The sequence below is a fragment of the Notamacropus eugenii genome, chromosome 2 (genome assembly GCF_028372415.1).
Source record: "Notamacropus eugenii isolate mMacEug1 chromosome 2, mMacEug1.pri_v2, whole genome shotgun sequence".
In the NCBI taxonomy this organism is placed as follows: domain Eukaryota; kingdom Metazoa; phylum Chordata; class Mammalia; order Diprotodontia; family Macropodidae; genus Notamacropus; species Notamacropus eugenii.
In genome coordinates this window covers 141740886-141765932 of record NC_092873.1, presented here as the reverse complement: position 1 = coordinate 141765932, position 25047 = coordinate 141740886, and the positions used below count along the sequence as shown (strand labels likewise).

The 25047-nt window shown below is 33.9% G+C and overlaps 1 protein-coding gene across 10 annotated transcripts in view; it reads right to left on the bottom strand.

Annotated features, from left to right (window-relative positions):
* RIMS1 (regulating synaptic membrane exocytosis 1) overlaps positions 1 to 25047 on the bottom strand; it is a 717070-nt gene that overhangs the window by 103036 nt on the left and 588987 nt on the right. For 8 of the 10 annotated variants that reach the window (XM_072642596.1, XM_072642588.1, XM_072642597.1 and 5 more), the window contains one exon: positions 7406 to 7641. The exons of the other annotated variants lie outside the window; for them this stretch is intronic. In XM_072642596.1, coding sequence (XP_072498697.1) covers positions 7406 to 7641 — 236 coding nt within the window. The remainder of the gene's footprint in view (positions 1 to 7405; positions 7642 to 25047) is intronic. 10 annotated transcript variants of the gene reach the window in all.

Sequence of the window (25047 nt, the reverse complement as noted above, 5' to 3'; positions counted from 1 at the left end):
ACATATGCTATATTATCTGATCCTAATCATTAATGAGGTAGGAGTCTCAATAACTTAAGAGGTAGATGATATTATTATCCTTATTTTTACAGATAAAACTGAGACAGAGAGGTTATTTGCCCAAGGTCACACACCTAGTAAGCATCTGAGGCAATATTCCAACTCGTATCTTCCTGACTATAAGTCCCATGATCTATTCATTATCCTAAAGCACCTTCAAGCTGTGAAGGGTAATATCCTTCTCCAAATTATACCACTTAAATATTGTTGGATTTGTATTGTTTACATAAATTCTAACTCTATCTTTTCCACTTATTAATAGTTGATTGTCATGCAAGTCACTTCACCACTCTTGTTCTCAGTTTTCTCATCTGTAAAATGAAGAAGTTTGACTTAATATACTATAGATCTCTTCCATCTCTAAATCTAGATCTCTAATGCAGTGTTAGGCAGCTAGATGGTACAGAGGATAGAGTGACTGAAGTCAGGAAGATTCATCTTCTGGGGTTCAAAGGCAGCCTCAGATGTTTATTAGCTGTGTGACCCTGGGTAAGTCGCCTTGTTTGGCTCAGTTTCTCATCTGTGAAATGAGCTGGAGAGGGAAATGGCAAACTACTTCAGCATCTTTGCCAAGAAAACCCCAAATAGCATCACAAAGAGATGGACACAACCAAAATGACTGAATGACAACATGAAGTCTCACCAACAGAGGCTGTAAGATTCTCTATAATTTAAACCTGTATAAACTAGTGAAAAAATAAGGGAAATGAAAAGGTTATATTTAGTACCTGTTAGGGATCAAATGATAATGATTTTGATGATGAGTGAAAAAGATAAAATATTACAGCAGATTATGCAAATTTTTCTCCTATTAAATACCTATCAAGGCATGACCTAGTAGCTACAATTATACATCAGAAGATTGCTTTCTTTGCGGGGGACTAAAAGATGACAAATCCTCATAATGCAAATCTCCAAACATCCTGGAGAAATCAACCAGTAAACCATTCTGGAATCATATCTTGGTCATAGACTAAACTATTGCTCATACTTGTCAAACCTGAAGAACAAATTTAATAGATTTTGTCAACTCCATGGAATGAAAAACTTCTAAAATACCAAGAAATTGTAGCAAAGATTACCATCACGGTGGAACACTATGAGGTACACATAATTTCTGCTGTTCTGACTGATACTGAATCACATTATCATCAAATTCTAGATTTAGAACTAAAAGGGACCTTAGAGGCCATTGAGTCTAATTCTCTGCTTTTATAAATGAAGATCTCAGTTTTATTGATGAAGAAATGGAGTGTCAAAGAGACTAAGTGACTTGCCCAGTGTCCCACAGCTAGTCAGTGTCATTTTCTGTGAAACTACAGAGGATACACTTCTATACCAACACTTTTATTCAGCTATGAAGAACACTTGTTTTATCCACATACACAACAATTCATAGAATCTTAAGTATAATACTCTGATAATAGGAAAAGACCTTTTAGCTTGACAAATAACTCTTCATTTTCTATCAGTGGTTCTCCTCAGTTTCTACTGCACAAACCTCATTATCCTACCCTCCGTCCCTTGCTACCTGGTGACTGCTTTGCCCTCCTCTCCTTTTCAGCTCTCTTTTGTGTATTCTCTTCTCTTATTAGATTGTAAACTCCTTGAAGGCAGGAACTATTTTTTTTTCTTATTTGTATCCACGACATTTAGTGTAGTGCCTGGCACATAGTAGGCATTTAATAAGTGTTATTGACTGATTGCTTGGACCATTTCTATTTGAGCATCATCAGAAAAGATGAGAACAAAGGTAGAAACAGTTGCAATAGATCATATTTATAAAGTCATTTGTTTGAAAAGAGTTTTACACACTTTGTTTAATTTGATCATGCCCACTGTGTTCAATTGTTATATACAACATTCCTGGAGGATGTAGAGTAGCTTTATGGAAACATCTGTATTGTTTTTGAAGTTCATTAATTTATCAAGTCTGAGGCTCTGTTACAGGCTTGGTATTCTCCAAAGCGTTGTGGGTGCCATGAACAAATTATAAAGGCAAGGACTTTGCTCTGGGGAGATTATATCACTGGGGAATATAAATATTCATTCATCAAATGGAGCATAATACAAAAGAGTACAGAATAATTGCTGAACTATATTAATAATTAGTCAGCTAGGCATTGCCTTAGAAAGGTGTTATAGTAGGGGAAAACTTAAGTTCAAATCTGGCTGAAGATTCTTATTAGCTGTGTGACCTTGGATAAGACACTTGACTTTGTCTACCTCAGTTTCCTAAGCTATAAAATGGGAATAATAATTGTGTCTACCTCCCAGTATTTTTGTGGCATTAAACTGGTATAAAATTTGTGAAGTACTTAGCAAATTTTAAAACACTATGTAAATGCTAGATATTGTCATATTATTATTACAATTATGACTAATACAGTCTGTCAAGAATATAGAAAGTCAGATAAATAAATAATGAAAATGGGCTGGAACAACAGAGGGATTTTTTTAAGAGAAGCAGCAAACAGCAAGATCTGGTTCTTTAAATAAGGGAAACATTTTTTAGGCTGACAGGAGGGCATTTAAGGTGAGAAAAACATGAGAAAAGAATTACATATTTGGTCAGATGGCATTTACAACCAAAGCGATAGATGAGAGGATTTTATAATGATTATGAAGCGTACCAATTGGCCTAGTAGCAAAGAAAGATCATTGGAAACTCGAATTTACATTAATATTTGTTATTCAGTCACATCAGTCATGTTTAACTCAACAAAAACACATCTGGGGATTTTTCTTGGCAAAGATACTGGTGTCATTTGTTATTTCCTTCAGCTCATTTTATAGATGAGGAAACTGAGGCAAACAGGGTTAAGTGATTTTCCAGGTTCATACAGATAGTCTGAGGCCAGATTTAAATTCAGGAAGATGAATCTTCCTGAGTCTAAGCTCTGCACTCAATCCACTGTGCCACGCAATTGACCATACATATTAATCTAATAAATGACAATTATTCTCCTATTTGGAATATCATAAATTGGATCTGGAAAAAGAAAATCACCCATTTCACTCAACATTTACTGAGTGCCTACTGCATGCAAGACATTTTGCTAGGCATTTAAGACACAACAAAAAGCAACCAAACTCTGACTTTAAGAAACTGAATGTAATGATTATATGTATATCCAAAAAATGTATTAAAAAATAAATGTTTATTAGAATGACTCTTGTTGCTCAGTTATTTCAGTCATGTTTAACTCTTCATGACTTTGTTTGGGGCTTTTGTGGCAAAGATATTGGAGTGCTTTGCCATTTTACTTCAACTCATTCTACAGAAGAGGTGCTAAGGCAAACAGGGTTAAATGACTTGCACAGGGTCACACAGCTAGCAAGTGTCTGAGGCCATATTTGAATTAAGGAAGATGAGTCAGAAGTATCTGAGTTCAAATCCAGTTCAAGTTGGACACTTCTTTCAAAATTATACTCATATATGTCTAGACTCCTGAAAGATTAAATGATTTACTCAGGGTCACAGAGCTCATATTTGTCAAAAGTGATACTTAGGCCCGCATCTTTCTAGTTTTGAAATTAACTCTCTTATCTTCTACACTACTTATAAATAGGCCTATTCAATGAACAGGTGCTACCTCACCCTAAGTGAGTACCTGCAAAGACCTTGGTCTAAAGAGCCCAAGGTCTCCCAGTGCATCCTGGCTCATCTCCGGTCATCCTGATGAATATCTGGTCACTGGATTCAGATGATTCTGGAGGAGAAGTGAGGCTGGTGACCTGCACAGCCCTCACTCACTCAAAACAAAGTCACAGGCAAGTCATGTCATCATTTTTCTGATGGCATGGGCTTCTTCGGCAACGAAGGACAAACACAACTTATTATTGTTCAATTGTTTCGGGCATGTCCAACTCTTTGTGACTGGGGTTTTCTTGGAAAAGATATTGGAGTAGTTTGTCATTTCCTTTTCCAGTACATTTTACAGAAGAGGAAACTGGGGCAAAGAGGGTTAAATGATTTGCCCAAGGTCACACAGCTAATAAGTGTCTGAGGCTGAATTTGAACTCAAGTCTTCTTGATTCTATCGCATGCCCTATCCACTGCACCACCTAACTGCCCTTCTGAACTACAATGCTTCCATTGAAGAGAATAGAAAAACAAAATAAGGGTGAAAAGGTTCAGAAACACTCTGAGGAATTCAAAGTTTCTCACATCTTCATAAAATGGAGAAGTTTTAGTAGGTATATCTAAGAAATAATCCTTTACTAAAAAAGAAAAAAATAAAGCACTTTCAATTCCTTTTAATTCAACATGCATTTATTAAGCATTGTATGTACTATATACCAGGCACTGTGTTAGGTACAGAGAGAGAACAGACAGAGGTAGAGAGATAGAAACTGAAATAAACACAGAAGAGAAACAGAAGAGACAAAAGGAGATGGGCAGGGAGAGGGAGAGAGAGAGAACCAAGCCCAAGAGAGGATAGATGTGCAGAGACAAAAGATAGGGAGAAATAGAAATATAACAAAGGGAAATAACAAGGAAACACAGAGACAAGGAGAGAAGGAGGAAGTGGAAGGAAAGGGAAAAGGGAGAGAAATGAGGAAGGGGAGAAAGAGAGAGAGAAAAGGAGGCAAAGAGGGATGGAGGGCTGTATAATATATCTTATTTATGGAATTCTTCTGTGGGTAATGGAAAATCTCCATAAATGAAAGGAGAGTTTTAGCAAGATTAATCTGACCTTAATGTGTAGGATTAACTAGAAGCACTGGAGGCTATTTCAGTAATCCTGATGTGCGTATTCAGGATTTGTAGCATAATTGTAGGTGAGGAAAGGAAAAATTAAGGAAAGGAGAGAAAGGAGAGGAACTTTTAAGGACCAAAAGTATAAAACGGTAAGTGATCCTTACGAAGATTGAAAGCTAAAGAGAAGTTAAAAAATCTCCAAGATTTTTCAAATTTTGAAAGTTTTGGCAGCAAAAGAATAAAGGAAGTAAGAAAAGGGAAAATGAGATAGATTTTAGACTTGTTGATTTTAAAGTAATAGGACATCCAAGTCAAAATATACATCAGTTACCTTGAGATTTGACAGTGTTATTCATGGAAATGATAGCTGTAACCATATACTAAAAGTTTCGTTCTTACAATGAGTGAGCTTGAAAAAAGATGAAATAATCTGGGGGAATGAACATTTAGAAGGGTAAGAGGAAGAAGAGAAGACACTGAAAAAGACAAAGAAGTACCTAAGAATCTGGGCAACTAGCATTCAAAGAGAACAGTGAGTGGAGAGTATCAAGTGCTAAGGGGATAACAAGTCAAATGGAGACTGAGAAAACATCACAACATCAAGTCATTGACAAAAACCATAGAACTTAAAAATATTTAAATATGATAGAAATACAAATTTTTCTAGTAAAGTAGGGAGGATAGAATGGCTAAACTGGGTTTTATATGAACCTGTTGCTTTTTGAACTTACGTGTAAGTCCTACACAAAAGTTTGGCAACATTTTATTCTAAAATAGAAAAAAAGAGGCTATGTAAGTTGGGTTACAATGGAAAGAAAACACTAAGCCAGAAGATGGTCACCTAAGCAATTTGGTGTAGTGCCTTGAGTTACACGAAAGCAGTTTGCAGCAAAAAGGTAGAATTCACTGGATAGGGTTTATTGATGAAATAGGTCTTAACTGAACTAGAAACTAAGGTTCAGATATACCAAATAATTTATGCAGTATCAAATAGGTAGTAAATTGTGAAGTTGTTCTAAGGTCCTCAGATTGTAAATATTGCCACCTTCATAAAAAAATCCATTGTATAAATTTTTCTTCCCTTTATCCCAAACCCTGATCACTACCTAGTGGACTGGTTGGTTCAAATACACAAATACACACACACAACACACACAGTATGTGTCTATGTATTTATGTGTGTGCATATATGTATGTATATGTATATGTGTATATATACCTACATACATATATACATATCTCTATCTATCTATCTCCTCACAGGGATGATTTTGATGTTGGGGATAGTGAAAGGATTAAGTGATTTCTCAAGGTCCATTATAATCTTGTGAGTTTGTAATTTCAGAATTTTAACTTTTTAACAAATAGTCCAGAAAGGAAAGAAGATAAGAAGGAAGGAAAGAAGGAAGGAAGAAAAGAATGATAGAAGGAAGGTGCCTTTTTTTAAATTAATGACAATGTATACTACTGACATTGTTAAATTTCTGAACTACATAATTCTATATTAAAAGATTAACAATCCACTGCTCCAAATAATTCCATTTGAACTTATCATTGACTGTATCCATCATGTAAAACATGAAATTTTCTTGAAACCCATGCTGGGTAGGAAGCCATGCCAGAAGTTGTCTGGTATAAATGAAATTTATGAAAATAAGGCTTTTGCTTCTGTTGAAAAGAATCAGGAACTGGAGGTAATCAGTATAGAAAAAGAGCTTAGTAATGTCAAACAGTCCTATATACCACTTACCTTTACCATTACCTAATATTGACTCCATCAATGAGTTAGCCAATCTGTTCATATATTATTTAGAGGCAGAAACATTTTTTTCGGACATAAAAACCTGCTACCTTTTTTCTTGTCTTTGCTTCATTCTATCAGAAGCTTGTTTTACCTCGAGGACACACATACATGAAGCTTTTAAGATTTAGAAACAGTAAAGTCGAAACAATTCTATCCTGAAGCATTGTGCTTTTACTGAATCTACTGACCCATTTTGCTCAGATTAAAAATATCTACTAGATTTTCAGTTGCAAAGAAGAAAGCAGAACTGAGAATTCATATTCAAAGATTATTTTGACACAATACCTTCAAACTCCTTTGGAGGGTTAAGAACTCACCTTTCCTTAGGACATATAACTATATATGCAGACATATATGCTTATAGGTACTGTATATGTATAAACAGGAAATTAGAAGTGAAAACTTTTTAGAGAGGCTTTTAATTCAAATATATATGTATAAATATATATATGAAATTGATTACTATTTATTAAAAATGGTCTCTATCCAATGGATATATGGTTTTCCTGAGAATCCTGTTGCTTTTCTCATGAGTCAATTTAGACTTATATTTCTTTGCATTTCCTTGCACATTTGTAAACAAGTCTTTGTTTTTTCAATTAGCATTCAGAGAAGGGAGTGTAAATGCACTTAAAACACAAGCGAAATACTTTATGAATACATGTGAGCAACAACAATAACAAAAATCCTAAAATGATTTTTCAGAGATCTAGAACCTTTTCTCTTTTAGTATCCAAGGATGCTCAGTGGTCCCATCACAGGCATGGGACATGGGTAATGTCTTACCATCATGTGCACAAAATGATACAGCTTGAAGCTGAGTTCACTTCACTCACCTGTTTGGCTAAGTTGAGATGTGCTTCTACTTCTCCGCGATACTATGGCCACCACTTTGGCACTAAGGCTGGACCTCCTTTTCTTTCCACCTGTTCCAACTGTGCCAACAGCTGTGTCTGACTGGCTTCCATCATTATGCTCCAGTTTGTACATCTCTCCACTCACACTTGTGCTCTTTGTGATGGTTCTCCCTGAAGTTCCCATCCGTCTGCCTTGCATTTTAGGGGTAAATGAACTATATTTACAAAGTAAAAACATATATGCACATATAAATTAAACGCACATGGCAAAAGACTCTCTCAGCCCAACTTACATTATTTTCAAACAAATTAATCAATTTGATAGAGAAATAATTTCAGGTCAATAAGCATTTTTCAGTTACCTACTGTTTTCATCTTCTTGCTTTTCCTGTAACTGTAAATATTGTTAGATTAAACCAATTTATCTACAAATATTTATTATATTCAATTTAAAGATATCATTTCTTACTATTATAGCCACCTTTAAACATTTTGCAGTAACAAAAGAAATCAGTAAAAGATAAAGTATGACAAAGGGATGGCAAATTAAAACATTATGGCTATGCTAATTTAATAGTAAAATCTCTAGATATACAGAAAGATGGATTTGCAAAAAAAATCCTGCTCAAAAATTGACAATAATTAACATCCACTGAATATATTAGAATTAAATGGGGACATGGATTCTTTCTTTTGGCTTGTACCTTCTTTCCTCCTTTCAGAAAATCACACTTTCAGCTATCTTTCTAACGTTGCTATGTCCATTTATTTGAATACACTTCCTCACTCCCCATCACAATTCTCTAGGCTAATCTCCAGGGCTGCATTTGCTCCATACTATAGACTTCTTTTACTTCTTGTAGTCAACCAACACTTATGTTTCATGTTTTCATTCCCTCAGGAGTTTTGTTCTGTATTAGGACCCAGGTTGTTAACACTATGCCACAATACAGAGCTTTATATCATTCATTTTTAGTAGTATATTTATAATTGAAGTAGAGTCTTCCTGAAATAGAATTTATGAAAATAAAAGAAAGATTTTGATGGTGGGAATTTCAGACACCATATCAGGTCAAAGGGGCAGAGTTTTTATAGGAAAATTTGACCTTTAAGTTCATCCTTAAATCACGAATCAAAGGGAGCTCAAACAATCTCACAGAAGGAACTTCAAAGATCATCTAGTACCTGTACAGGAATGTCCTCCATATCTCACTTGCCAAATAATTATTCTATCTACCTGTGAAGTCGTCCAGAGCAGGAGAACTGACTTCTCAAGGAAATTAATTCTACTTTTGGACAACTGAACTTGGAATTTCTCCCCTTATGTTAAGTTCAAATATTCACTTGTATAGCTTCTACTCATTGTTTTGAATTCTGCTTTTGGGTGTAGAGGAAGTCTAGTTGTTATTCCCTATTACATTATAGGTACTAGACTTGTGATGTCACTAATATAAGGATTTTTCTAGCTGAGGAAACTCCTGACCATGCAGACTGGCATCTGTGCAACTTACAGTTGCCTGGAAAATCGAGAGATTGAGACTTGGACAGGGTCACAGAGACAGTATGTGTCAAAGGCAAGAGTTGAACCTAGGTTTCCCTGACTTTGTGGTAGGCTCTCTAGACACTATACCATGCTATTTCAATTTCTCACATGAAAGCTATCTATAGATAGATAGGATAGCCATTGGAATTTGAAAACATCTCCCATAATTTCAAAGAATGTAAAGCTTAACCACTATGGAAAATTCCTGCATTAAAAATGTCATTCATCATCCCCATTCTTATCTTTAACATAATCACCATCCATATCATCCTCATTCTTATTCTCATCATCATCTTTTTCTTATCCTTGCTTTTGATGGATTTCAGATAGAAATGATCTCAGGCAAGCTGTATCCTGCCATCTTCTTTTACATTGGATGTCCTATGGACTATTACAAGGTAAATTGTTATCATGGTTCTTATTATTACCTCATTCTTTTCATCTTTTAAGAATTGAAGGTGGAAATGGTCCTGGAACAAGTCACAATGCTGCTATAAAATAGTTGCTTTATCTAATTGAGTAAAAGTTTGATCATGTAAGTTCATTTTCTGTAGGTTCACAGAGTACTCTTGGTAAAACTCAAGTAGCAATCTGGAAAATTAGGGAAATCAGGGAAAACAGTTCCCACAAATCTTATTTTCTTTGTGCTAGGTCTCTAGATTTTGACAGCTTTTTATTCCATGTAGCACAGAAATTATGAATATTTGGTCCAGGTAACATAAATTAAAATATTTTTATGTATCAATGATATTGCTTGTGGGCAACAGCTCAATATATGATAATAGTTCTATCCTAACACATTTTGTTTACATTAAAATTTTGTTTATAGGGTTTGTCTGTCTGTCTGTGAAAGACAGTAAACTTCTACTCCCTAGGTTTTATTTAGTAGGTACTAAAGGTTTACAGCCTGTAGCGATGTGTTGCATGGTTTCCAAGTTTTCTTGCATAACCTACTTTGTTGACTAGCTCCAGGATCCTTAAAGATAAGCTTTCATAATTTCTGATGGCAATGACCTGAACCTGAGTTGTGATCATAAATGCCTTCATTTCCAAAACCAAAATTGAATCAGTAAGGGTTTATGTTAGGTTTAGGAGTGTGGACCAACATTCTACCTTGAATGTAGGGCAGTAATCTTCTGGGAACACATTCTGTGAGTGTGAATTATTGTCGTCACTGTTATCTTCTTATCTCTTATAATGAGATTCAGATAGAAGTGATCCAAGAAGAAGTTATTATCTTATTATTCCTGTATATTTAGGATTCAGCAGGTTACTGTAATAGATTCTAAATTTTGTTACCACAACCAAATCACCAATGAAATGTAAAATTCCCACAATTTCATTGTATAATCTGCATTGTTCAATAAATTTTGGTTCCTTCAGGTTGTTCTGTGTGTGTGCGTGTGCGTGTGTACATGTGTGTGTTCCTGATCTCAATAAACTACTCGTGACTTACTACCGTAAACCCCTGTTTATACAAACCAATCTGTGATTCAATTATTGCCTTAATGTTTCATTTTTTACATATTGTTGGTTGAGTTCATGTGGCTGTTACCATTGGAGTGCATTTTGATTCTATTAGTGAATGTTAACCATTCGAAACAATTAAGTGCTGAAGAAATGTTCAATACTATTGCTACTATTTCATTGACTTTGTCCAGAGATAAACATTTTGGTTACATTAGACAAATCTAGTGTCAGCTTTTAATGTTTTGCGTTGTGTAGTGAAGTATATTTGTTCCAAAATCATTTCTATAATATTTAACTTCTTTACTGTGTGCCCTGAGAACTCCCTCAATATTCTTTGACCTTTTGATGAGAAATTATTAATGCTTTGATGGTTGACCTGGGATGATGAGACACTGATGTAATTAACAACGTATACATTTTTGTTTAGACACTTTCTAGATCCACTCTCCTGCATTTTATTGTATGAAGATCATCTATTAAGACTTATTTTGAATAAATTAACTACTCTGAATATTTTTTCTTATTCAGTTTGATGTCAAGATGCTAATCTGTCTCTTAATCTACCCAGCCTTAGCATTCTTTTTGATATCCTTATGTGTGCTGTGTCTTGCCTGGAGAAGATCAATGTTTTTGTAAGTAGACCATGGTCTTTATTCATTGATTATATTTTGTGAATTTAAGTTCAAAGACCTCAATCCCTATTTTTCTTGTGATATATTAAGACTTTTATAATTTGTAAGACCAAATATAATGTTTATATTACAGAAGAGAGTTTCTGTGAGATGAAGTGCTTTTCCATGGAGCTATACAACTGGCTATGATTATGTATACCACATGATTACTATGAAACCTTTGAACCCCCTCCCCCAGTTGTCAGGGTTATTTTCCTCCTCAAATTATAATATATTTACTTATATGTTTAAATGTCTTGTCCCTGTAATAGAACGTCTGCTCCTTGAAGGTAGCAACTGTCTTTAGTTTTGTTTTATTTTTTAATTTCTACCACAAAACATAGTGTGTCACATATTGGTGGGAAGTTGCTTTTGTAAAATTGGGTATTTGTTAAGTAGGTTTAAGAAAATAGTTTTTCTGAGTAACCACTTAAAATAACTATATAAAAAAACACTTCCTGACAACAACTCATATGTGCATTATTTTGCTGTGTCAATATACTGTCAAATATCCTGATGGCCAGTGAAAAATTTAGTGAATAAGTAGGTAACTTGAAATATCTTAATGATTGTGAATAGGTATGACAAGTGACTGAAGTAATCATTGTGTAGCTCTGTGTGTGTGTGTGTGTATGTATTTATGTGGGATTGTATAGACAGAGATTATGAGTAAACATTTCCTGAAATGTGGTCCTCCTGAGAGACTATATTGTGTACGCATGTGTGTGTTAATATGAAATCTTACTGTCCAAAATATTCAATCACTAAAGCTGGTCCAATACAATTAACTTGAAGCTGCACAAAATGTAGTTTCACAGTATTTATTTAATGCTTAATACCTAAAAATGTCAGTTAATTTCCCAGACATTTTTTGGCTAACTATTTTTTCTATCAGTTATATCATATATTGAGTATTTTCTGATTATATTTGTCAGTTTTCATTCAGATCATATATTCATAAAATGTTAGAGTTGGGAATGATCTTAGAGATTTTCTAGTCTAAGATCTAGGCATAGTGAAGGCAGAAAGTTACATAAAGGAATTTGGTACACAGGGATATATGAATGGATATGGTTTAATTAGCCCACTAAACCATTGTCAACAGAAATGCCAAGGCATGTGCACTGGTTCCTTGATGTCAACCTTGAAGGCAAGGTGAATTCCAAATTCTCTTTGCAATAGCCTATGGCTCTGCCATTTAAAACTTTGTTAATATCATTGTCTAATTCATTACAATTCCTCATCTGTGCTACTTCTTGGGGATCGGGAGTGCCATACTTTTATTGAATTCCTTGAGAAGAGGGCTATATTTTTGTTTTCCCTTTATGTCTCAACAGAATACCTAGCACAATATATTGCAAATTGGTGTTCAGTCATTTTTCAGTTATGTCTGATTCTTCATGATCCTACTTAAGCTTTTCTTGGCAAAGGTACTAGAGTGGTTGGTCATTTCCTTCTCTAGTTCATTTTACACATGAGGAAATTGAGTCAAACAGAAATAATTGGCTTAAGCAGGGTCACCTAGCTAGTGTTTGAGGTCAGATTTGAATTTAAGAAGAATCTTCCTGGTTCCAGGCCTGACATTCTACCCACTGTTCCACTTACCCATCACTATTGTAAATAATGGTGATTAATCAGAAATATTTATTGTGTCTGGTATATGTCAGGCATTGTATTAGGTGCTTGGGACATAATCACAAAAAGTAATAAGTTCTTCTCAAGGTGCTTGCCTTCAAATTAATTAGCTATTGAATTGAGTTACTACCTGTGAAGAAGTGCCTCTTTAATTTCCCAAAAGCTATCTCATTAAGGTTTCAAAATTGTTATTGTTCCCCAGTATTTTAGAATTTGAAAAAAATTAGATGTTATCTCACTGCATGTCTTTCATCATTAGAAAAAATTCCATTTCAAACTAAAAAGTTCCTTTTAGATGTGAAAATTCTAATCTTTTTGTCTGTCCTCCAACCCAATCAATCAAATCCAATCAAGCATCCAATTATTTAGTGAACTAGGATGGAACTAGTGGAAAGAAATAGAAAGAAATGGATTTGACAATAGAGCAAAGAACTTGAGACCACTGAGATGTGCATTTAATAATGATCATAATAACTAGCATTTTACATAACACTTTGAAGTTTATAATGTACTTTGCAAATATCTCATTGACACAACAGCCCTGTGAGGTAGGTGCTATTATTATTCCCATTTTATCAGTGAGGAAACTGAGGTAGATAGATGTTAATTGACTTGCCCAAGTATCTGAATCAATATTTAACACCAGTTCTTTCTGTCTTCAGGTCTAGAAAACTACCCACCATGCCACCTAGCTGCCACAATTGTGGGGAGAGGATAGGGAAAGAGCTTTGGTCAAATAGAGTTCCTAAGATCCTCCTACATCTCCAAATAAGCAATAAATAAGCAATTTTTTATTTTATTTACTAAGTATCTGGCCTCTTGAGCCAGGAAGACTTGGATTTAGGTACTGGCCTTGGGTATACATTGACTTTGTGAGCCTGGCCAAGTCACAGCCTCTCAGTGCTCTGGTCAATGACAATTACAAGAGTGTAAGTACAAGATAAAACACCCATCTTAGGCAGTGTCAGTAACAAGAGTTACCTGGGCCAATCAAACAATAGTTCTAATCCATCACCCTGTCCTTACTATATTTCAGTCATTGTGTTCGGACCTGGTGGCATAAGGAAGAAAATGAAATAATTTCTTCCCTCTAAGGGTTACATTCTACCAGAAGAAATAACAATAGGTCCATGTGTCTGTCTATAAAAATAAGTATAATGTAATTGGGTTTTAGTAACTTGTAACTGGAAGAATGAGCAAAAGCTTTGTATAAGACATGATGCTTGAACTAAGTGCCATAGAGAACTAAAGATTCTAAAAGCTGGAGGTGAGGAGGAAGTACATGGGGAGCAGTCTGTGCAAAGTCATCAAAATAAGAGACCATATGCTGCGATGCTTTGAAGGAGATATGAAGTACTAACAATATTCTGGATCTCAAAGTTATTAGTATATTAGGAGAGTCAAAATGGACATCTTTGAAATACATAGCAAATAATTAAGTTCTTAATAACTTGATGCTAATCTTAAATAAAATAGCAGGTAAGAGATGAGAGACATGAGCATGGGCTGGACAAGTCAAGAAAGGTTTCATGGAGTGGGAAGGTAGGTATAATTAAATTACGTAAAGTGAGGAAGGCATAGTATTCTAATTTAGGAGAATAACATGAACTAAAGCTTAGAGGTAGAAATGAGTGTGATGCATATGAGATACAGAAAATATACCGAAAATATACCTGATTAAACAGAGTAGAAGTCTACATTGAGTTTATATGTGATGTAGACCCAGATTATGAAAGTCAGGTAGAGATGTTTGTATTAGAAATAGTCAGGAACTACTATAGGTTATGGAAAGAGGGAGTAGAATGATGGGTATCATGCTTTAAAAAGTTAGTTTAGCAATGGGAATAAATTAGAAAAGAAGCTATTAAAATTAGGGAGACTTAAAAATTTACTACTGCAAAAATCTAGGATAGTAAGAGATAAGATGGAGAACAAAGGTCTAACCCAAGAGAAATTCTGAGAAAAGAAATGACAAAATTTGATGGCTATATATATGGCATGATGGACAAGAAAAAATATAAGATCTTAGCTGAGGAGGTTGGATGAACATTAGCACTGAGAAAAAATGATGTAGTTGGGAAAGAAAAAAAATTTGGATGGAAAGATGGTTGTTTTAGAAATATTGATGGTTGTGGAAGTGATTATGAGATGGATATCTGCATAGAAGAAGAACGAAAAATTCCACGGTGTAAGAGTGGGCAGCTATTTGGTTGAATGGATAAAGCAATAGACCTGGAGTCAGAAAGACAGGAATTCAAATCTAGACTCAGATACTTACTAGTTGTTTGACTCTGGGTAAGTCACTTAACATTTATCTCCCTCAGTTTCTTCATGGGTAAATTGGAGATAATAATACATTTACCTTTCAGGGCTATTGTGAGGATAAAATGAGATAATAGTTGTAAAGCACTTTGCAAATCTTAAAAAGTGGTATAGAAATCCTCCTCCTCCTCCTCCTCCTCCTCCTCCTCCTCCTCCTCCTCCTCCTCTGCAGCAGCAGCAGCAGCAGCAGCAGCATTTCCCCATGGGAAATGGTAAGAAAAGATGTTAGGGTAGGAAAGAAATTCAGTGTTGCCAGAAGGACAATGATAAGTGTGTGTGTGTGTGTGTGGGGGGGGTGATCATGGTGAGGAAGGAGCAAGATTGGAAATTTTAGTTCAACTATACAAGAACACAAATATGTGCTTGCTCTTAAATATATTCCAAAGATATATATATATATATACATACATATATATATGTATGTATGTATGTATGTATATATAAATGTAAAAATAAATAGAATAAAATATGAAATATTTCTGATGTTCCTGCTAGAAAAGAAAAGAACACTCTAATCAAACTCAGAAGATCTGAGTTCAAATTCTAGTTCTGCTACTTATTAGTGGAATAACCTTTGGCAAGTCATTTAACTTTTATTCAATCTCAGTTTTTTCATCTGTAAAAGTGATCTCTAAAGTCATTACAATTCTCAAATGTCATAGTCCTTTCATCCTAGGATTCATTCAATAATCCGAATGTCTTGTTACATAATTTCAAATCTATACATGTTTAAAAAATTAGGCATGGTTTCTTCTAGACTCAACAAAAGAGTTTACTAAAAAAAAATTCAAATCGTTTTGATCTTTAAGGAAATATGAATTTTACATATACAAAAATCAATATTATCTTAAGGAACATGAATTCCCACATAATTATAATGAACATTTATATACTCATATATGAATGTTAACTCATTTTATCCTCAAAACAACCCTGTGAGACAGGTGCTATTATTGTCTTCATTTAGCAGACGAGGAAACTGCGGCATGAAGAGCTTAAGTCATTTGCCCAAGGTCACTACCACAATCGGGTCTTCTTGACTCCAAATCCTGTGAGTTATCTAGTGTACCACTTGGCTACCTAAAGGATATAATAATATACTGTCAACCTCAGTTTTCCTCTCTCCCTTTTCCTTCCATGACTGCCAGAAACCTTCTCAAATCGATTTCATGTCACATAAATTGCATAGTCTTTTAAGACTATGTTTTGGCTTCAATCTAAACTTGTAGATTCTTTAACAGCAACTTAAATTTACATGGCTTATTATTTGCTTTTCTTGATAAATTTGTTATTATGATACAACTTTTAATGTGACATTTATGCCTTAAAAATGTCAGAACCACATCGGAAGACCTATGTGACTTGGTGTAATGTTAATTAAGTAAAATGAAAAAATAATATATACAATTATGGAAAGAACAACATTTAGTTTTCTGAACTGTTTTTCCTCTTCTTTTCATTCTTTGTCATCAAGGATTACTCTCTGGGAGAGGATAAATACATTGGAAAATTTAGGTTAGGTAAAAATATATATATCAATAGGTATTCATTTGAAAATATTTCAAAACCATAGAATTTTATAGTCAGTCTAGGTATTTGAAAGGGAAAAAAGGATACTCTAGAAATGAGTTGAGGTAGCAAGAATGTTCTGGAATTACTGATGCCAAGAATCCTGCTGCTGCTCCCTCAGTCAAGCCATTTTGGTTCATGAAGGTTAATTTGAATTTAGTCTTTTTTTTTTTTTCAGTGAAAGCAGAGATATTCGCTTCTATTTGATATTCATCAATCTAAATTTTGAATGCTAAAGTTTTAAAGGACAGAGTAAAACACTTTCCTCTGGTTTAGTTTTTCTATACTAAAAAAGGAGATGTTCATTTCATCATATTTTCAAAGAATAAGAATAAATAGTTCATATTAAATTTGACAGTAATTCAACTCATTTCTCACCATAGACATTATGGAATCAACTGCAGAATGTGATGCAATATTTCAACTGAAAGGCTGTTTCATCTATTAAGTGAGTAGCAATCAATTTGAGTTAGTTATAGCATTTTTCTGTAGGGTTGAAAAATATTCTTAAATAATAAAATAGTGGTGAAATAAATGACATGTTTTACCTTGAGAGTTTATCAAGAGTTATTGCAATGGCAAAAATAGAGCTAGAGAGATTCAGGACATCTTTTCAAAGACATTTTAATCATAGCAGAAATACATATATATATACATATATATATATGCTGTTTAACATCAAATACCTATTGCTCTATTTTTAGTGCATCAGACAAGTTGAATATTTATTTCTCTTTTTTGGGGGGATCAAAAGTGTTTAGGTAAGATATTTTAACTTTTGGATTACATTATTAATTTTTAATTTAATAAGGATCATTAGTGGTTCGTAATTTTGTCAGTATAAGACTATGTTATCCTAAATCTCAGAGCTCGGAAGAACCTTAGAGATTATCTAATCTACCTTCCTCATTTCATAGAAGAGGAAAATGATGCCAAATGTGATGAAAACAATTTCTAAAATTATACAACTATGAAGTATGAATCCAACTGAGATAAGTTAGTATAAACCATATCCTTTAACTGAATTCACCTCTCTTTATACTACAATAGCTTGTATAGGGTGTTCATTTTTTAAGCTGAATCATTTGTGAAAGAGCCAAAGATGTGAAAATATCATAGACAACCAAAGACATGTAAACACATAATACTTCAGGATAAAATATTAAATACATTTCTATAGTATATACAGATTTTTGGATGTTTTAGTTTTACCTGCACTGGATTAAGAATAAGGGTAATTTTTCTCTAACCACTCCGAATAGTTTATTTTGGAACTCTACCAAGGCCAGCCTTGATCTATCCTGGTGGTGAATACAAATGCATCATCTAGCCCCAGACTATGCTTTCCATCTTATCCAACCATCTATTCCAGTCCTCTTACTATCTGCCTTGCTATCCCAGGCAAGGTCTCTTCCTTACTTTGTTTAAATTCTAGAACCAATAATCAAACAAATACTCCCATCGCTTCTGGAAAGTGTGTAATAATCCACTGTCCCATGGCACTGTTCACTATCCCTGTCACTCTAGATCCCCTTTCCTGGTTGCTACCTCATTGCTTCTCCTATTAGAACATGTGCTTCTTGAGAGCAGGAACTATCTCTTTTATATTTGTTTTCCCAGTTCCTGGAAAATAGTGTGTGCTAAAGAAATGCTTCCTTTGTTACATATTTAATTCATTGCTATGAAAATGGGTCTACATCTTTCCCAAAGTCAACAGCAGACTTTGATAGAACTCTAAAGTATTTTTTTCTTAATTTTTTGTCCATTTAAAAATATATATTTTTTTAATTTATGGAATAAAACAAGCATTTCTGTAACATAGTATAATAAAAAGATGATTGCACATGAAACTGCAAATCTGTTATATACAACTTCCTATTCCTTTTACATATACAATAAAGTTATTGCGTAAACATTTTCCTTCTCTCCCCTCCCCCCCACACCCTAGGGATGGCTACCATTAGATACAAATACACACACACACACACACACACACACATATATATCTATTATACAGATATATGTAAAATCATTTTATACATATACCTTTCTATACATATTATCCTATACTTTGTAATTATTAAACTTTTTAAAGCAATGATAAGTATTCCAGTAGAATATTTTATTATTAGTGAGACAATGAGACACAATGGATAGAGAATTGTCCTGGAGTCAGGAAGAAATGGTTTAAGTTTGATCTCAGATATAGATTGCCTGTACAACTTTCAGCAAGATACTTAATTTCTTTTACCTTGGGCAGCTCTCTTAAGAATACAAGTTATAGAAAACGAGCAGATCTGAGTTGGTACAGAGTTCCCTATAAGAATGAAATGACATGTATAGTCTCTCTCTACTCACAGACACAAATACATACACATACCCATTCACCCCCTCCCTCATCCCCATAGAGACACACACACACACACACACACACACACACACACACACACACACACACACACACACACACCCTTTTATCTCCTGGTAAAAAATAATGTTTTCATTGTTTTTGTTGTTTGAGACAAAATACTTAAAGCCTCTCTACACTTCGATATATGTTTTGGGTTGTATCTAAAACAGAATCTAGTACACAGGCTGTTCATTCATAAAAACATCCAGATGAAGAGTGAAAATTTTCAAATAATCTAAATGAGTGATGAGAACATTTTCAAATAATCTAAGAATTTACTTCTAAAAGTTCTTTAATGGCTTTCTCTTGTCTTCAGTACGAAATGTAAGTCCTTACTTGACATTTAAAGTCCACCACAATCTGACTTTCTTTTACCTTTCTAGTCTTTCTTCATAATCTTCTTAATGTACTTCCTGTTCCAGTTAATCTGTTCTGTGAAGTGTACATGCCATTTTATTACTCAATTGCATGCATTGCATGAGACCATCCCATGTTTAGGATGTATTCACCAGTCAAAATCATCACGTAGAATCCTTCACTTCTTTCAAAATATAGCAGCTGTGGTGCCACCTTTCATATACATCCCTTCCTCACTCCCATAGTTCCTAGCAATTTACATTTGCTTATCTTGTAACCCACCACTGGAATCTAAAGTCCTTAATGGCAGGAACAATTCATGTTTATCTTTCTATTTCTAACATTTAACACAGTCCTTTATAAACAGTTGGCTCTTAATAAATGTTTGTTGAATTAAACCTATTTTTTTTCCACATTGAATCCAAAGAAATACTAAATGTGATGTATAATTTTGATTTAGTAAAGTAGCTTAAAGTCTCTTGAATTTAAAATTATACTTTGACAGGTCAGAATAACTCACATAATAGGTCTGGTACAATTTCTGATAAAGTCAATATAAATACAACAATTCAATATCTGAGTTTTATAAATGACCAATGTAGACAAAAACAGTGTGAAGTTTTTCACTTCATAAATTTTTCTGATGCTTCATTTTTTTCCCTGTCAGCAAAAAAGATTTTTCTTAAAATCTATTGATTATGAGACTAGAAAAGGCACATCTGCTTTTTCAGGAATAGCACATTTTCATTCATGACATGCAATCACATCACAAGATTATTATATAGCTAGGTCTTCATGAGTACAAATAAAGAATCCTGTGAAGTGGTCATATTTATTCACATTTGCACTATTTGAAGTTCTAATTACTTAAAATATGATGACTGAATCAAATGAAATAGAAACATGCAAATTGAATAATGTGACCACTTTGTAGGATTAATTATTTGCCCTAATCAGTTTGATTTATGTAGCTCAGGAGGCTCATGCCTCAAGAGCTGTTCTTTAGAACCACCATTAATTTAAGATCAGTATATAGAGGAGACAGTTACAAGACAAACCTTAGCAGAGCCATGATCCTAATGAATCTTAGTCAATGGGAACAAACCAGAGGTAGCCAAGTCATGGTTTAAAGAAACAGAGGATTATGGTCTATGGATAAGGGGATGCAATGGTGGCCTGCTTTTAGGAAAGATAATGTGTGGGATAATGCTTAAAATAGCTCAGAGTAGTCCAAGTTCCAGAGGGAGGAAGAGGATGAAGGTTAGCATTGCTTTAAAATGATCAGGAAATGCAGGTCTTACTAGGATACAGCTTGTTTCATTTTTATTTTTGTACCTCTAATATCTAATACCATGCATGGTGTTTAGTAGGAGTTTAATAAATACTTATGGATTCATTGATAGAATTGATCTAGGGGTTCTCAAAGGTTTTGCCAATAAGGGACAAATTTTGACAAGTTCTGCTTTGTCAGAAAGGCTTCAAGTATAGTATGTTTCCCAACCCTTTCATCTATTTTCTCTGATTCCAAATCCAATATTCTTTCAAGTGTATACTGGAGCAGTGATGCCTATGATGAAGGTAGAACCCTGGCCATCCTAGGTCCATGTAACATGGACAAACGAGCTAACTAGGATTGGAACCAAGAGGCATAGGTTTGAGTCCTGGCACATTGTGGTCACTTTAAAATATTTGTTGAATTGAATTGAACAAAGAAAACACTTAGAGATGATAACAAATATAGTTTGTTCAAGGGACGGTTGGGAGACAAGCTTAACTAATTCAAAATAGTATGGTAAAAAAGAGCACTGATTTGGAGAAATAACATCTGGACTAGTGATTCTCTTTGGCACTTATCATTGTGTCATCTGAACCAAATCAACCATCCTTCATCAATATCAGTTTCCTCAATTGTGAATTCAGGATAATACCACCTGCTCAACTTACTTCACAGAGCTTTGGTGAGCTCTAAATATAACAATGTTTCTGAAAGAAGCATAGAAAAGTCTGATGAAATGCAAGTTGTGACTATCACTGTTTATAAAGGTATAATACTGCATACAGTATAAATGCCAATAACTCTTCTCATAAATGAATGCAACATGAAACAGTGGAATCCCCCCTCCCTTTTCTTCTTTTATCTAGGCATTTCTGAAATATCTATAAGTTTCTATAGATTCCATTGCCTCACCTCAAAAAACCTTTTTGAAAATCTTGATCCCTCCCTTTATTTTTTTCTGCCCTTTGACTATCCCTAAATGTAGGAGGAAAGACACTTTATAACTCTAGAGGAAAAATAAACTTTAATTCAAATTCATTTTAATGGGCTTCATCATAGTGGGTTTGGACTGGAGCTGGAAATTTTTTCAGCTTATCAGACTGAATCATTTGCATGTTGATGAGATGGAAGCCAGTATAGTCATTTTTGAAAGAACCAGCAGGTGTATTTAACATGTAGAGATCATTTTTATTTCAAAATCAGCAAATAAAACAGATTCTATGTTTAGACGATATAAAGGTTAACTGGGAGGAAAACCATATTTGGGGGAAATGGCAAACAGATCCAGATCAAAAGATTGCAAATTAATGTGGTTCTGAATTAATATGAACTTACTGAACTATCTTACCAAAACTAATTCTATATGCTATTTCATGAAATTAGGATGCTACTGGCGTGACAGCCTTGTGCTCTCTGGATCTTGCCATCTGGAATAAACTTCCTGCTTCTTTCTACCTCATCAACACTTTTCTTCACTGCCTATAGTGTCTAATTTCTTACTTCCTCTGTATTCAATGGAATTTTAGTCTGATATAGATTATTTAGCTTAGATAAATTCTTGGAAAATCAAGTAACATTGTACATTTGTAATGTATTCTGTTTCAAAATCATGCCAACTTTTAGTTAAATGGCTTTTTTTTGAGCACTTATGTATTTTTTCTAGCCAATCTAAATTCTGATTGGTATTTCCTCAATAAGTGGCTATAAAAGAGTTTGACTGATTTTGTAACAAACATACTAGAACTAAAATCCAAATAAGTTTTATCCCTTAAAAGCTATCTCTACAGGAGGCAATATACGTATACCAACAACATTACCATTCCTCAAAATATTTTTGAATTTCTCTTTTGGAATAGTCTTTCTATCCTGAAATGCATTCATTTACACATACACACATACATTTAGTGACTAGATAGTTCAGTGAATAGAGCACTGGACCTGGAGTCAGAAAAACCTGAGTTCAAATCCGGTTTCAGATCTTTATTAGCTGTGTGACCCTGGGCAAGTTACATAACCTCTGTTTGCCTTAATTCACTGGAAAAGGAAATGGCAAACCATTCCAGTGTCTTTGCCAAAAAAAAACCCCAAAAAACAAAACAAAAAAAACCCAACAAAAACCCAGGGACAATATTGGCATGCAATGATCCATGGGGTCACAAAGAGTCAGACATGACTGAATGACAACATATAATGACAAAAATTTAGGTCTTTTGAAGATGAATTCAATTAAAAAATAATAAAATTCCTTTGGAGTATGTTTATAAAACAAGATGTGTCATCAGGCAAGGTAGTATATTAGAAATAGATTTAAAGTCATAGCTTGATTTTAAAATATGTATCTATCATGACCTGTTTGACTTTGGGGAAGTCATGTCACCTCCTGGGGTTTCAGTTTTCTCATTTTTAAAATTAGAGAGTTGAGTTACATGATTAAGGTACATTATAGCTTTAGATCTTTACGTGGATAATATTTTTTACACTCGTAAAAATCACCATAATTTAAAGACAGTCATCTTCAGAATTGACTAGAGTTCTAATTGTAATTTGCACATTATTTAGAGAGAACAAATGGAAAAAAAGAAGGAAGTTTTTTTTTTTTTCTAATTGAATAAATGACAAAGGATATAACTATTTTTTTTTGGAATCCCATGAGAAGCATATAGCTCTTTCCCTAATCAAATATAAATTGCTAGTGGATCTTAACAACAATATTCAGAAAGATTTATGATCACCACATATACACATATGTATTATATGTATGTGTCATGTATATGATATATATGTGTGTATTATATGTATGTGTCATGTATATGATATATATATATATATATATATATATATATATATATATATATATATATATATATATATATGCATGCACATTAGGGATAAGGTAAAACGGAGGAAAACACTTCTGCTCTCAGATGCAAACATTTTCATTTTTCTGTTCAGTCATGAAAAATATAATCACAAAATTAAAGATATATTTTTCTGCCAAATTACTGCTTTCTGGGTACTAATAGTATCTAACTCAAGGAAAAGAGGATCACTGGACCTACATGAAATAATCTTTCCTTTCTTGGGGCATAGAGTATATGATCATTGAGTTCAATCTATGATTTTTTATTTATGGAGTTGAACAGAGAATAGGTATTCAATAAATACTTATTATTTGATTGGTACTTGATTAAAACATTGACACTGAATATAGTTGCTTAATTATACCTAAGTATAATTTCTTTTGAAATGAGCATCAGATGTTTTCCTGTAACTTAAAAGCTTAGGCTTTTAAAAATAATTCCATATAAGCATGCTTGGTGGAGAATACATGGAAAAAAAGGCAGACTTTAAATAGTACAAAAATATTTGTAATGGAAAATTCCAACTTATCAAAGAATCTCCCAAAGATATAGAGAAGTGCGTGTGTGTGTGTGTGTATGTACATGTGCATGCATCACATTATTAAATATGAATTTTATTATTATTATTATTATGTCTTAAAATAGTAAGCACTGTGAGCTGCAGTGTGTCAACAGTACAGGCTCCTGATGTTGTCAACTTGGAAAAGAAGTACATTCCTCTTGGTAATCACACATCATTTATCATGCCACTTTAGAGAGAAGGTATAAACAAGTAGGCTGTTTCTTTTGATCTTAAACCAAAATCATACCTCGAAATCGTTGAGCTAAGACACACTGAGGTCTGTTTCAGACTCTTAACTATAATGGAGGAAAAAAATGCTAAATAAGCATTGCTGACTGGCAGACCCTTCTGGAAACAGGACCAGAAACTAAGCTATCATTCCTTCTGGCACTGAGAGAGTTATGGTTACATAAAAATACAGTGACATTTACTACAGTTCCCCCGATTCCCCCTACACAAAAAGATCTCAAGCAATTAATTATAGAAATTATCTGTCTAATCCTAGTACATTCTGACCTTTAAAAGTAGCTAAGAGAATTCATAGCTTTATTATTTCATCAAAATTACAGCTCCAAAAGTTGAGTGGTTTTTTGCTTTGCTTTTAAATGACTTTTGTGATTACTTGGTGGAAAAGTGGACATATTTCAACATTCCCAAACATACCTTTGCTAATACTCTTAGCCTTTCCCATATTTTCACCTATTGGAATGCTACTGATCCTTCACTGGCCCAGTTCAACTGCTACATTCCCAACGAAACCTTTCTTTATAACCTCTGCTGGATGTGATTCCTCTCTTATGTGACCTCCTCTGCTATGCTGTTTCTATCTTGTTTGCACTGAGATGGACTTTAGAAACCATCTAGTCCAATGTATTCGTTTTTATGAAACTAAGGTCTAAATGATTTGTCCAAAGCCATCCAGCTAGCTGCTAGAAGACCTTGGGA